Below are 15,057 nucleotides of genomic sequence, written 5' to 3'. Positions count from 1 at the left end.
TGTCTATTTCATTAAATTAAGACAATCATTAGCTATTTTGCAAATTCATAGCTTTTAAATTGGTTATTTAGCTACGTAACCTCTTTTTTTTTAAAGGAAAGGAAGAAATGAGGCTTTTTGAGAGGACTTGGGCCGCTGCCCATATCGCTCCCACCTTGCGCAGGGCCTTTTATCATCCTCTAACTGTCCTGGGCCTCACTTTTGTAACCGCTAAATCAGTTCGTCCTATAATGTTTGTTTAGATAATTTTATTTAAAAAATAAATAAAAATGTTATATGACGTGTATGTATTTTGGTGGGTAGTGAATTGCCATAATGGCCTTCAATATTCATTGATAAAGTCAAATGACCTCCACTCTGTCCGTAGCTTTCTGTATTTGTTTTCAAAGAGAGAGGAACCTTTTTTTTTTTTTTTGAAAAATAGAGAGGAACCTTTTTGGAGACTCGAAAACTAGTAACTACTATTACTCTTACTACACAACTTGCAATCAACTATATAATAATTCCACACGCCAAAAAAAAAAAAAAAAACTGTGACGTGCTCATAAAAATCTCAAGCAAATCGACAGAGATATTATTATCAGTACAACCAGCTGTTAGTTCAAGACGATCGACCACATACAATTATCACTATTGAAGATAATATTGTTTCTATTTCAAAAAAAAAAAAAAAATCATAATAATGTTGTTCAATAACTGACGAGCAAGGTAGACTAGATCTTTCTGCATATTCCTTAGTTGAAATTGAGAGTCAATGCATTTGATTTTTCAGTTATTAGGACTGAGTTGTCACTACTTTATAGGTATAATCCCCTGCCTAGCTATAATAGTTTTCTACATAAAAGCTAAACCCCTTGAATAAATAAAATAAGATGACTCATGCATCAATGAAAGAAGTCTATTACGCATTTGCTTATAGATATTTTCTACATGTGGATAGATGTACAATTAACTGTAGAGGAAAGTTATATACGCGTTATTTGGAGCTCTGATGGGCCAAGTTGAATTCTGGGCCTTGACAAAGACAAGACACCCACTTGAGTCGCTTACCAACCTTTTATTGGACAGCAATCGCTAAGATTTGAATATCCTCTTTTGTCTCAACTCGGCATATGGCACTAGAATCTAACAAAAAGAAAGAGACAGAGACATCAAAGGCTATTTTATATTATTTGGCTTATTCCTTCTACAAACTCAAAGGCTAACCATTGGCAGTTTTATCCCCCATTGACTTAACTGACAACTATTCTTAAACATGTGCATTGGGCTCCATTTCATAGAGTGGTCTCTACCTATACCTTTGTGGGCTATTTTACACACTAGGCCCGTATATATCTATGAAGGTTGTTCTCTAATAATAATATTTAAACAAGGAATAAAAAGATATTTGATAATTTACGTGGGAAAACACCTTAATTTTAATTGTTACTTTAACTTCATTATCATTCTAAATATCATTCAAGAGGAAATACAATTTTACACTCCACCATCATAGTCTAAGCTTACTCAAGTTTTATAACATTCAATAAAAAATTCTGAGTTAATATGCAAAAACATTGTAACATCTAATCAATTGAGTAAAAATAATGATTAAGTTTGAAAACACCTCTAATATATATTTTAAAATACCGGACGAAACACAGGTCCTTGCACTCATTATTGTAGGACAAACCCGAACAAAAAAGGCAACAAGAATTTCCTTTCGCAATAGAAACATGGTAGCACCGCGTTGACAGAAGGGGAAAACCAGGTGACCATGTTCGAAAAAACTTGGCTTATTGGCACAAAAATACTAGAAAGGTCCATTTGATGGTGGTTCATCACATTCTCAAGAGCCTAAGATTGGTGGTTTCCTCTCTTTCAAAAGTATTTAGCAAAGAAAGGTCAATGACTTTTATAAACACTTATTAGTGAATTTGTAATCTTAACATGCTTAAAACATCATGGGTTTTATCGCAAAATCAATCAATAATGAGAGTAGTATAACCCTAAACTTTATAAACACTTTTAAGTTCATATTAACTTTTGATGAGGGATTTGTAACAAAAAAGAAAGGGGTATAGGAAGAAACTAGAGTTTTTAAAAAAAATAAAAATAAAAAAAGCATTTTCATGCTAAACAAAAAACTACAAAAGAAATAATTTTTTATTTTGAAATTGAAAACGTATGTCTATCTTTTGCTCTTCGGGGAAAAAAATCCACTCAAGGAAAAAAATATCCCTCTCTCTCTCTCAATTTTCCCTGTCATGAGTTTTTTTTTTGTTTTTTTGTAATAAAAAAGCACCACAAATTTTAATATCTACTTCACCATTGTAATTTTTATACTAATGAACTCAAATTTTATAACATTTCAAGAACCAATTTTGAGATAGTACGTGAAATTTTGTGACGTGTCATTGAATAAAGGTCGTGGTTAAGTTTGTTTACATCTTATTTATCCCATTATTATTATTTTTTAACACGGTTCTTCGTTACACCGTGCCACACCACGGTCGAAAAATAGTTATTTTTCTGTTTATTTTAAGAAGTATTTTTTTTTATATATAATTATTGTAAGGTTAAGGATAGGTAAGTTTGATTCTAATTTTTAACATAATAAATGAGACAAAAATATCAAGTAAAAGTGTGATATAAGTATTTAATTAGAAGTGGAGTGATGAGTATTGAGTAGAGTAAAACCAAGATATATATATTAGGAAGATGAAAATATACAGTCGATCGAGAAAGTAAGGGGAAAACTAAAAACAAGTGTGTTTCACTTTGTTTTTCTTTTTTTTATACATATTATGAAAACAAAAACTTATTAGGAGCTGCACGGCGTAGGCAGTAGCAATGGGAGCTATAGCACAGGGAAAAAGAGATCACCGGGGCAGTGATCGTGAATATGTATATATTAAAAAGAGGGTAATGATGAATTAATGGACGATGACATCATGAACCTCTTGAATCTGGATTCCGGCGTCGGCGAGGCGCTTCTCCTTGTAGACGTAGCACTTGGCGCAGACGGAGTAGAGAACGAAGTTGATGGCGCTGATGGTGGCGAGCAGCCAGTAGAAGTCGTAGAGCTTGCCGTGGTTGACGTTGTCGGCGAGCCAGGGGTGGTGGGTCCCGGTGAGCTTCTCGACGATGGTGACGAGGACGGAGCTGAAGAAGAAGCCGACGGAGAGCGTGGAGAGGAACAGCCCGGTGCTCATGGTCTTCATCCCCCTGGGGCACTCCTTGAGGAAGAAGTCGAGCTGGCCGACGTACATGAAGGCCTCGCCGGAGCCGACGATCACAAACTGAGGGACGAGCCAGAAGACCCGCAGGGGGAGCACTCCGCCCTCCGCCATCCCCCGCGACGCCACCATGCGCATCCGCTTCAGCTCCACCATCGCCGCCACCACCATGGCCAGGATGGAGAACACCAGCGCCACCCCGATGCGCTGCAGCGGCCTCAGCCCCTGCGCCTGCCCCAGGTACCTCCTCGCCGTGGGGGCCACCACGCGGTCGTAGATGGGCACCGTCACCAGCGTGCTCGCCACGAAGAACACCGTCAGCGACGCCGCCGGGATCTCGAACGACCCCATGAACCGGTTCATCGTGGTCGACTGCGACACCGAGAACGTCACGATCTGCGCGTGGATCGTCCAGAACATGATCGTCGTCGCCCATATCGGCAGCATCCGCACCACCGACTTCACCTCCTCCACGTCCGTCACCGTCGACATGCTCCACTTGTTCACCCGCCCCTGCCGCGTCGCGTCCGGGTTCCGTATCGCCGCCTTGTCCATGAACCGCAGCTGCTCCGAGTGGGGGAGCCGCTGCTTGAGCTTGAGCTTGCTGCCGTCGGGGATGTCGTCGATGTCGTAGAGCTTGGAGAGGTCGGAGGGGAGGTCGCAGCGGCGGTTCTTCCAGGCGGCCACGAACACGGCGGCGATCTGAGTCAGGGGGCTGCCCACCAGCTTCTTGAACCGGTAGCGGCGGGTCCCGGACAGGAAGATGACGAGGCCCAGCACGATGGCGGCGGCGCAGATGCCGTAGCCCCAGTGGCGGCCCACGTTGTCCTGCACGTACACCAGCACCGACACCGCCAGCAGCGACCCGATGCTGATGAAGAAGAAGAACCACCCGAAGAAGCTGGTCATCATCTTCCGCTCCTCCTTGTCCTCGTCGTCGAACTGGTCCGACCCGAACCCCGACACGCTCGACTTCAGGCCCCCCGTCCCCAGCGCCGTCAGGTACAGCGCCACGTACAGCACCATCATCTGCTTCCCGTCGGCCGGCACGCACGCCTCGCCGGCCACGCACTTGGGCGGCCTCAGCCCCGGCACCACCGTCGAGATCGTCAGAATAGTCACGCCCTGATCACCACATCATACCATACCATAATTATTACTCAGTTCACTTCAAACACACATGTGATGAGAAATGATGGATAATCCGGCGGAATTACGGTTGCTTGGATGGTGGCGAAGATGGCGATGGTGAGGTAGCGGCCCAGGAAGGTGTCGGCGATGAAGCCGCCCAGCAGGCAAAGCATGAACGAGGTCCCCAGGAAGTTGGTCACCACGTTTGCTGACGTGGCATTCCCCAAGTGCATGGTCCCGGTGAGGTACGTCACCAAGTTCACGGCTATGCCCAGAGTAGTCAGCCTCTCCATTGCTTCTCCGCCTGAAAACATTTTCAAATATATATATATGGAGAGAGTGGTGTGAGCACACATATATTTATATATAGAGAGAGAGGAACATATGATGACGATGATGATGACGTGGAGGGAAGAATGACCTAGAATCATGGCGGCGGCGGCCCAGCCGCCGGAGCGAGCGCGCTCGGCGGGGCGGCCCTTGTAGTCCCATGCGTCGGGAAGGGTTTTGCCCACACTTTGAGGAAGAACACTTGCCATTTTGATTTATGAAACTCTCTCTCTCTTTCTCTTTCTCTCCCTTCAAAAAAAAAAAAAAACTGGAAGAAATATAAACGAGTTTTGGATGGATTGGAAGGATGTGTGAGAGAGAGAGAGATAGTAGTTGGAAAGATAATATGATGAGAGAGTATGGTAAGAATGAGTGGCTTTGTGGTGTTTATATAGTAAGAGCTTTTGAGTCCCCACGTTTGGGGTCGTAGTTTGTATATTCTTTTCCTTTTCTTTTTCCTTTTTGTGCCCTTCTTAATTGACATCATCTCTCTCTCTCTCTCTCTCTCTCTCTCTCCGCTTTATTCCAACTTTATAAACAATAATAAAAAAGTCAAATATTGGAAATGAGTATAATTATATATTCCGATTATTATATTGAGTTAAGATGGAATAGCGCTTTAAACTGTATCCTGATTTACACTCTCTGTCTTATAATTATTACGAAATATTAGAGCCGCAACTGGCCGACCTAATTTTATATACCAACTCCGGTTTAGTTTTCTTCAAATGTCCTTTAATCACTAATTATTTGCCCAGTAGTTTAAAAATTTGTTCGAATGGTACATTTTTGAATTTTTATGCGTAGATCAGGAAATCTAATCTTCTCTTATAATTCGACAGAGGTACCACTTATATTATTTAAGGACGACTTTGGCATCGTAGTGGTGCAATTGGACAAAAAACATTACGTAATACCTTTTTTTTTGCTTCTTTTTAAGATAGAAGATTAATTACTGACTAACAATGGGTTTGTGGCTTTCTTTACCAAAACCTTTGCTTCCTTTTCGCGCTAACGTGTAAATCACATAAATACAGCCCTATAATACATTTGTATAATGTATTGAATCACTTCCTTCCATCCAAAAAGTCATGAATAAGATCAACTTTTTTTTCTACTTTCCAATACATATGCGTATTTTATTTTATTATTGTTATGGCCCACCTGGCATCTATTTAATTATGTATATATGTTGGAAGACGATTGCCATTAATTGAACCAGCTTTTGTATCCAACTTTTGGGATATGATTGGTCATTTTAACACGCTTTTTCCCAGGTAGAAGGGCTGAACCAAGAGTCTCAATAGTCGTGTATTATAATGGCGTAGCCTATGTACAATTATAGTCAACTTTCTTATTTTTGATATTATCAAGCTACATTATTGCGCACTCAGTTCCCATTCCGATTCCATTAAATTTAGAAACAGATTCTCAACAACGTGTCTACAAACTATTAGACAGGCAATTCCATAAGTACATAACACATATATTATGTTATGTGTCTATGCGTTTGTACGTGCATATATGCACAAGTTTCTAATTATTTTACTGTCCGATATATAAGTATAACTAGGGAAGGCTAAGTGCTTACGTATTAATTCACCGGAAAAATATTTAAATGTGTAATTAACATTAAAATCATATATATAAGAGATGTGCTAGTTTGCTAGGGGACATAAGGCTATTGAATAATTAAGTGAAAGATAGAAATGTCTTGATTAGGCCGCATTAATTAGTGGATCTGGACGTAAGTGGTAGTGTTTCGTAATTAGGAGTGAGTTTGAGCTCAACATGGAAGGTCATATCGTAAAAAGTGCAGGGCGTGCTTGAGGTTGAGGACCCGCATTGTGGATTTTTCTTTCCTTTCAACTACTGATCCAGAATATGATTCAATTATAGGTTGACATCGACCATTAAATGACAAACTATTTATTTGAATGTCTCATCACTGCACGCGACTTGTGGAGATGCGCTGAATTTCAGTCTCTAGTACAGTCAAATATATCGATGGATGCCAAAATATACCCAGTTGATTGACAAATTGCCTCAAATAATACATAGATACATACACACCCATGCGTGTATATATATATATATATATATATATATATATATATATATATATATATATACACATATATGTGTGTGTGTGTGTTTCGTAATTAGCGTCACTTCAACTGCTACGTTGAAACAGATCCAAGAGTATTATATGTAACTAACTTCGCTATTCATCCATTCCGATCTAATATTAATAATCTTGTGCTATTGTTAATTAGTATTGTTAATTCACAAAAATAGTTACTGCTATACAATTAAACATATGTTAATGAGTAACATATTGTATGTCCACGTGGTAGAAAGATTGTCGATGAGCCCAAGTTTATTTTTAATTTTACTTTTAAACATATATGTTACTAAATAACAAATTGTCGGTACAATAAATTTTGTGGCAAGATGTTCTGATGCAATAGATAAAAATCAAATACTCCGTAAAATAAATACAGATGAATTGTTAACCAAATTCGATGCAATGTAACATATATCTAGAGGGCTGCTTCTCAATCAAAATGAAATTCACTAATCAATAAGTAGTTAAGAGTACGCAATGCTCTAATCTTAATGATCACTTGTTCAAAGCCTTATTTATGAAAATCTCAGGTATCACAACTTCCACTGAGCACTGTCTAGAAATTCGATAAGTAGTCATGTATCTCATTTTTCTCACTATATTAGATGTTACTCATAAAATCGGCACGGTCCGAGCAAGAGCCCGGACGCACCGAGAACTCCAGGAATCTAGCGTCGAGCCTGAGTCAAATAGACCCCTGGGCTCATGAAAGTTAAGGAACGATCCGTTCATAAGGTAAGAATGAACCCTACCAAGCAGAACTTCGGATAGAAGATAAGCTGATAGGTCAAAGGCTAGTCAAAACAAGCGTAAACACGTGTAAACAAATTCAACTTAAGTAAAACGCTCACTTCGACAGTTATACCGAGTAAACGAGCAAATAATCACCCACTACGTACGTTCAAGGAACATTTTTTCAGCAGCTGTCAAGGACGTGAGATTGATCACCCCACGTACTCGACCCGATGATCTATAAATAGAGGAACATAGGACTGAAGCAAGGACAATTCAAATCTTTTCATGCACATAAGCACACACCAGAAACTTCACATATTGTTCAGCACCCTAATTTATTTTATCTCTTTTACTAGATTCGTCTGTACTTAGAGATAATCTTGCTTAGACACTCGGAGTTCTCGAGACCGCGTGCTCGAAATCAAGTGCTTTTCTTGAGACAATTGTTGTACTAATTTTGTCCATCAACATTAGATTCATATGTAAATATCAAACTTTGTCTAGAAATTCAAATGTACTTGACATTTTTTGCTCGACAACTGAGTTTTCCATCGAGCGGTTATTCTAAAAAATTTGTGTATCTATAATTTGGCGCTAGAAAGATACGATATTGCTGGGATATGTATGCTTAAAAATATCTACAAGTATGTTTCGGTAAAAGTTATCTCTAGAAATGGGTGAAACAAAAAATCCATTAGTTTTAGTCTTTTAAAATTTATTTTGATCGAAATATTCTTAATAACTTGATTAACCTTAACATTTGTGTTAAATCTATGTTTAATTCTAATTGCTGTCGGTTCTATGCTAAGATCACTATATTATCTGAAAAATTTTAATTTCATTTTAGAAAAATGTTTTAACTTTTTTTTTTTAAGTAAAGTAGGACCCGATATGCATGACATGTCTTATTTACGTCCATGTACTTTTCTTAATCTTTCTTCTTCTATTGTCACATGTATAATTAATAATTACTTCTAGTCTATAACCACAAGCTCCAAAGCTTCGGACGGTTTAACAAATTGCATTCTACCAATGATGACTCGAAAATGAAGAAGTCAATAAGAATTAAGTAACTAGAAAAATTAAAATAGCGGTCGTCACAAATCTTCATGATATTAAATTGGCTGGTGATTAAGGTCGGGACATTTAGCCCTTACATCTCCATCACCAATCTCAAATTAAAACAAATTGCCACAGCTAGAATGGCATTATATATCACGAGAAAAACGATAATTGAATGAGAATATAAGTCTTTGTAGCACACAGAAAAAGGAAATGTAAAAAAGAAAAATATAGAAGTTGGGTTTTAATTGTTCTCCTCCATCATCTTATTCATATCGACCAATTACATTTGGTATCAAATTCCAGTTTGATCAGTGAGCATCGATATAATAAATTAAGGTAGTCAGAGAAAGACAACAATCATTGCGTCAGCTATATATGTATAAAAATATAAAGCAAGCACACATACATAATAAAATAAAAAGAAAATAAAGTTATGGAACTAGAACAAGAGGTGAAAAAGACTTGGTTTGTTTGGTTCTATGGCATCCCCTGCATCATAAAGAAGAAAAAAATAGTTAATTTTGATTCTCTTATTGGGAAATATAATCTATTTAGGAAAATATGGAATAAAAAATTATATAAAACAATCACTCGAAACTAATTAATCATTTTTATCAAAATAGTAAAATAATTTTCAACCTTTTTTTTTAATTATTGTTCTCTGTCTGACCCCACAATATTTGAGAGCTGAAAACACTATCAATTACTAGATGAGTACTCAAAGTGTTGGTGAGAATCGAACTCATGACCTCTTAAAAATAAAGTAAGGACTTGACTATTAGACCAACAACACTTGGACATAATTTTTCAACTTTTTTAATAAAACAGTCAACGTTAGACATTACCTATAACATGGCTGTGACATATTTGACAATATGTACATATGGTATATATCAACTTTTTTTATGTAAATTTATTGATAAGGGTAAAAAAAATCATGAACACTTGCTACTTCTACATTTTGAAAATTTTAGTTATTTAATTTTAGATATATTATTTGACAAATTTATTAATTAGTTATAATTTCCGATTTAAGTAGAAGAATCGAAGGAAAAAAAACAAATATATATATATATGTGATATATTTATTTAATGTAATCATATGTATAAATGTGCGCTAGTATAATGTAGAGAGGTAATACATGAAAGAAAGAAATGACATATGCATGTTACAAAGAAGTCAAGGCAAATTTAACCCTTTTGGCTCTGTGATTCCATACTCGTATGGAAAGCAACTGATATCTGCCTTTGTATGACATAAAAGTATGAATATTAGGGAATAAGATAGGATCTCGAGCCTTGATTGTATTCTTTCATGTTCTCCAAGAGCCAATACTCCAGACAAGCTATGACAAGTGGATCAATAATACGCAAATCTATATATACTTTATATTTGTATGACTGGATCTTTTAGTATAGAATATACTAATTGGTCCTCCTTTGTCATCTTGCTCCATATGCTTGCTTGAACATTATTATATGTGTATGATAAGAGAGAGAGAGAGAGAGAGAGAGAGAGAGAGAGAGAGAGAGAGAGAGAGAGAGAGGTCCAACAATAGAAGGGCAAAGGCCACTTTTTCAGATAATGTTGAAGTCATCCCTTGTTTTTGTTTTAATCATTAATTTGTGTGTGTGTGTACATAGATATGTATCATAGCTAAACATATATATGACCTAAATTAATAATAAATGACCTACCTAGGGCATACGCATTGGACGGCTCATAATATTAAATGTGAACTAATTGAATATAATGTTTGAAAATTAACAGACCTCACTTACATATATATATTAGCTTAGCTCTCATAATGTCTTGTACAAAGTTGTCAAACAATGTATAAACAAGAATATAGTATTGTCTGTATAATACATAATTTTAGCGATTATTACTAATAAAATAGGTAGTAGCGACTAAAGAAATGAGTTATTAGAATAGAGTTTAGCTGTTGATAATATAGAAATATGGACGATGCATGATGTGGCGGAACCACACACAGACGTGCTTATCATAATTTTGTGGCTTCTCGAATTTGTGGCACGTTACATGATTTCCTATTACCATTTTGCTCACTTTTTTTTTAAGTCTCACTTTTTCATTTTTCTCATCAAACATTTGTAACCAATCTGATCTACGCACTACTACACCAATTTTGCTCAATATTATATATTTTGAAAGGGTCAGAATATAGTCAATTTAAACGTTTGACATTGCTAAATAGTCAACGTTTGACATTGCTAAATAGTCAATATTTGGTAAATTTTAGGTAAATAACCACTTTCATATATTTACAGACATAAATCTTAGGTACATAACCACTTCTATGTATTAGGCTACGTCACCATTACGGTTATTTACCTAAAATTTATCAAACGTTGACTATTTAACAATGTCAAACGTTTAAATTGGCTATTTTCCTAATTTTCTGATTTTTAAATATGTTTTTTATTTCATTTATCGATCATTTTTTTAAAATATAATTATAGATAGAGAAAATGACACATATCTACCTTGTGTTTTAATGATATGTCGACTTTGACTTTTGATTTTCAAAAATGTCGAGTTCATACTCTCTGTTTAACTAAAATGATGACATTATACTCTTAAATAGACAACAATGTCACGAATATTCTGTTTATTGACTTTTCATTGACGTTGACTATAATATTTATATATAAACACCAATTATCTTCATTCATTCGCGCCATATATTTAATTTATTTAAAAAAAATAAACAACAGAGTCTTAATCGTGAAGAATACAGAAAGAAGCAAAGAGATAAAAACAACAGCCGATAGTCATCAAAATCACATATTCGAGCAGAGAATCCAGGATTTAGGGTTGCAATTCGAACACGGAATGAAGTCATCTCTTGAAAGATGTGAATTTTATTATTTAATTTCAATTTAAAACTATTTTTTATTTCAAATTTGAGAATTTAAAAATTAGGGTACTAGCAATTGTATTTAATTCGGGTTTTCTTTATATAAGAGTTAATATCAATGAAAGAGAGATTTGTGACACTATTATCCATTTCAGGGTATAATTTCGTAATTTTAGTTAAACAGAAAATATGAACTCGACAGTTTTTAAAATCAAAGATTGACCTCAATATTAATTTTACTAAAACACAAAATATATATGTGTTATTTTTCTTTCGCATATTAAAACCTACCAATACGAAATTGATATATTTCATACATGCGACTAACACACACAAGTTTACATGATATAATAAGTCGTAACCCCTTTCTGGAATCTAACTACATACCAATCTACACTACTACAAATATGGGGGAGAAGTTGAGCGCTTATTTTTTTAAGACTTTCAGGTGCGACTAGTCGCACCTGAAAGTTTTCAAAACTATTGGATGCGACTAGTCGCACCCAATACCACTTAAAATCAGCGAATTTTTTTTTTCATTTTTGGAGCCCTTTGGGTGCGACAAGTCGCACCTGTTACCCATTTAGGTGCGACAAGTCGCACCTAATGCCCCTCCGCACCAGAAAGACTTATTTGTAGTAGTGCTAAACTGTGAACTTATAAAATAAATAGATGTATAGTTTCAAAAAACAAAAAAAAAATCATGAGATGCTCTTAACCGTTTTCAGGCTATGTAGCCTACAAAATATAAAAAGTTATGAACTTAGGTTAGTATTTAGTAGTAGTAAAAATGAACTCATAACACATGAGCTAAATGAAGTCCAAAAAACTTTCGACCAAGTCAATTATAAATAGTATTGATTTATTCAACCACATCGGTGGCACGCATGCGTCTCTCTCAACTAAATTATTGACAAAAATAATATTTCCATATATTTCAAATTTTTAAAAAAATAAGAAACTCCGGAACTAATTTGTATGCGGCCTATTCTCCTCGCGCATGCACTTGGTAATATAATAAAGCATATACCAAAATCGGATTTATGTTTTACAACATTTACGTCATCAGTTGAAATTTAATTGTTAATACAATATATTCTTTTAAGAGGATAAGTTTTCCTGTTTAGTGTATGTGCATTGACTAAATAGTTTTTATTCTATTTTATATAAAGACAAGCTCATTCTTTCTATATTGAATTGAATTATTTCATTACGTAATATATGCTGACAAGATTATTTTATACAATTGTAAGAGTAGTTGTGGTAGTGTGGTCCTAGTGACCTTGCATGTGAACCAAAACCTATGACAGTTCAATGAACTCTGTTTGTTCGTTGATTTGGTCACGAGTTTCATTAGTTGGTTCTCTCTTGATTAATTATACAACCAAACCATTTTTAATCAAGTTAGACTTTGGGATGAGAGTTTGATAGAAATGGGCATTAATAAGGTGAGAGCCTTTTATGCTCTACCAATATTATATATAAGGGGAGCTATAATAATTAGTGATTGGAATATATAATACATATACATTATTTGACATATGGCTTGTAAATAATTTGTGGTGATAATACATATTTAATACATATACATTGTGATTCTCATTGTCAATCAAGTGGCGATGACGTAACTCTCGGGCAATGTTTGGGGCTATATATTCAAGTACACCCACACACACACACATGCATATAGATATAGATATATCCAATTGCATATATCGGTTGTATCTCGTATATGGATATATAAACTTGTAATTTCTATATTATCTCGGTAGGAATTAAGAAGACTATACATGTAAAACAAACTCTTGATGACACAATTATAAAATGTAAGCGAAAAATTTATACATTATATATTTCAATTTGATGGAAGGTATGGTACTATGTATTTAACTATACCTTTAAAATACTAGTTTTTTTTTTATCATCATGTATATTACATTAAACTAGACGTACCAAAAAAGAAATCTATTATATATGAACTATTTAATCAAATAAATAAACTTATTTTTCTTTGACCTTTAACTTCCTCAATAAATAAACTTATATATACATATAATATAGCTTTCTTTTGGAGAAATACACATATACATAATACGTAAGGCTGGTATACGTATCTATTTATTTAGAATTAATATCTCTTTCAAGTAAGTATATTCATCTCTTTTGACTTTGTTTTCACACATATAAGTCGATCGATTCTTATTTTCCCCCTATTAATTATTCATATTTGAACCTCTCTATTTTTTCCTTCTCAGATATATTATATACATTCTCAATCACTTGATCTATTTTCATCTTCACACAATCATTTTTTCTAATTAATCAGAAACAATCTCTATTTTCTTCTTCACACAATCATTTTTTCTAATTAATCAGAAACAATCTCTATTTTCTTCTTCACACTTTTATTTTACTATCAACTCGTCCAAACCCTCTCTGTTTTGTTCTTCTCATGTTTATATTAATATCTTGACTACTAATTGCAATTTGCAAGATTTCCATGATACAATCCGCTCTCTATTTTCTTCGTCGCATGGTTATTCTTTTTTTTTTTTAATTAATTATGGGTACAATATATATGTTTTTTTTTCATGTAGCGCTTAGGAAAGACTTTTTCAGATACAATCGGCAGAGATAAAAGGCCATCTAAAGTCATACTCATATATATCATATATATAAAAAAAAATTAAACATTAAATTTCTAACAATTTATATATATATATATATATATATATATATATATATATATATATATATATATATATGTGCGCACACACACACGTATATTAGATTGTCGGTTAAATGAACATTTTTCTTAATGAACTCATTTCATTTAAACAACTTGAAACTATAGCTAAATTTAGTTAATTTTTGACCACTTAACAACGTGGTCCCTACTTTTTCTAGACGGAAACACTAAATTCATAAATAAAAAAAAGTGAAAGTTCAAACCGGTACTGTCAGAAAAAAAAAAAAAAAAAAAAAAACCACGTTGTTAATTGGTCAAAAGTTCACGAGGCATGAATGTAATTTATCATTTTTTTTAATAACTAGTCTATCTTAAGTTCTTAGGAAGCCATTGGCATGCTTTACTATTTTTTTCCTTCTTTTTAAGTTTTATTTTTAATTTAAAAAATCAAATCGGCAACTTTAATCGTATCAAATTTTGGCAGATAATTGTGTTGCCTTTTCTAATATTAGTCCTTTCTTGCTAATAATTATTTCATTTTCCGTTAATTTCTTAATTCCATTCTTTTTAACATCAATTACACCCATCAACATTAAATTATATGCCTTGATTAGCTTTTCTACGGATCTTTCACTATCCATTGCCATCATAATCCTGAATAAAATAATGCGTTTCAATAAATGCAAGTCGGGTGGGTTTCGTGATATCTATGACCGTTTCATAATCCATACCCACCCGACGAAAAACAACAAGATTTAGAAGTTGAATTATTATATAAACAACTAGCCCTCTAGTTACCTCTTATATAACATAAAAAATAGAAGTAAGAGCCTCATTCAAAATCATTGACATTATTCCAATGTTATGGCATTCCAAACA

The 15,057-nt window shown here is 34.7% G+C and overlaps 1 protein-coding gene across 1 annotated transcript; it reads right to left on the bottom strand.

Moving 5' to 3' along the window:
* Positions 1–2,668: 2,668 nt before the first annotated feature.
* Positions 2,669–5,035, bottom strand: NRT1.1 (nitrate transporter 1.1). Its single transcript, XM_089600789.1, has 3 exons — positions 4,771–5,035; positions 4,436–4,653; positions 2,669–4,343 (listed from the first exon to the last, which is right to left on the bottom strand). The coding sequence occupies exons 1-3, from the start codon at positions 4,886–4,888 to the stop codon at positions 2,916–2,918; spliced, it is 1,764 nt and encodes a 587-aa protein (XP_089456915.1). The 5' UTR covers positions 4,889–5,035; the 3' UTR covers positions 2,669–2,915.
* Positions 5,036–15,057: the final 10,022 nt, after the last annotated feature.

Source organism: Urtica dioica, chromosome 2, assembly GCF_054948205.1.
Source record: "Urtica dioica subsp. dioica isolate 48M chromosome 2, U.dioica_male_clone48M_v1_H2, whole genome shotgun sequence".
Lineage (NCBI taxonomy): Eukaryota > Viridiplantae > Streptophyta > Magnoliopsida > Rosales > Urticaceae > Urtica > Urtica dioica.
The sequence above is the reverse complement of the archived record's forward strand: the minus strand, read 5'-3'. Positions and strand labels throughout refer to the sequence as shown.

What these genes read in the sequence shown, in the direction of transcription:
- NRT1.1 (XM_089600789.1), bottom strand. Translation starts at nt 4,888, where the DNA reads ATGGCAAGTGTTCTTCCTCAAAGTGTGGGCAAAACCCTTCCCGACGCA. An exon ending in CGCCGCCGCCATGATTCTAG is followed by an intron (nt 4,654 to 4,770) that starts GTCATTCTTCCC and finishes AAATGTTTTCAG; the next exon opens with GCGGAGAAGCAATGGAGAGG. An exon ending in TCGCCACCATCCAAGCAACC is followed by an intron (nt 4,344 to 4,435) that starts GTAATTCCGCCG and finishes TGTGGTGATCAG; the next exon opens with GGCGTGACTATTCTGACGAT.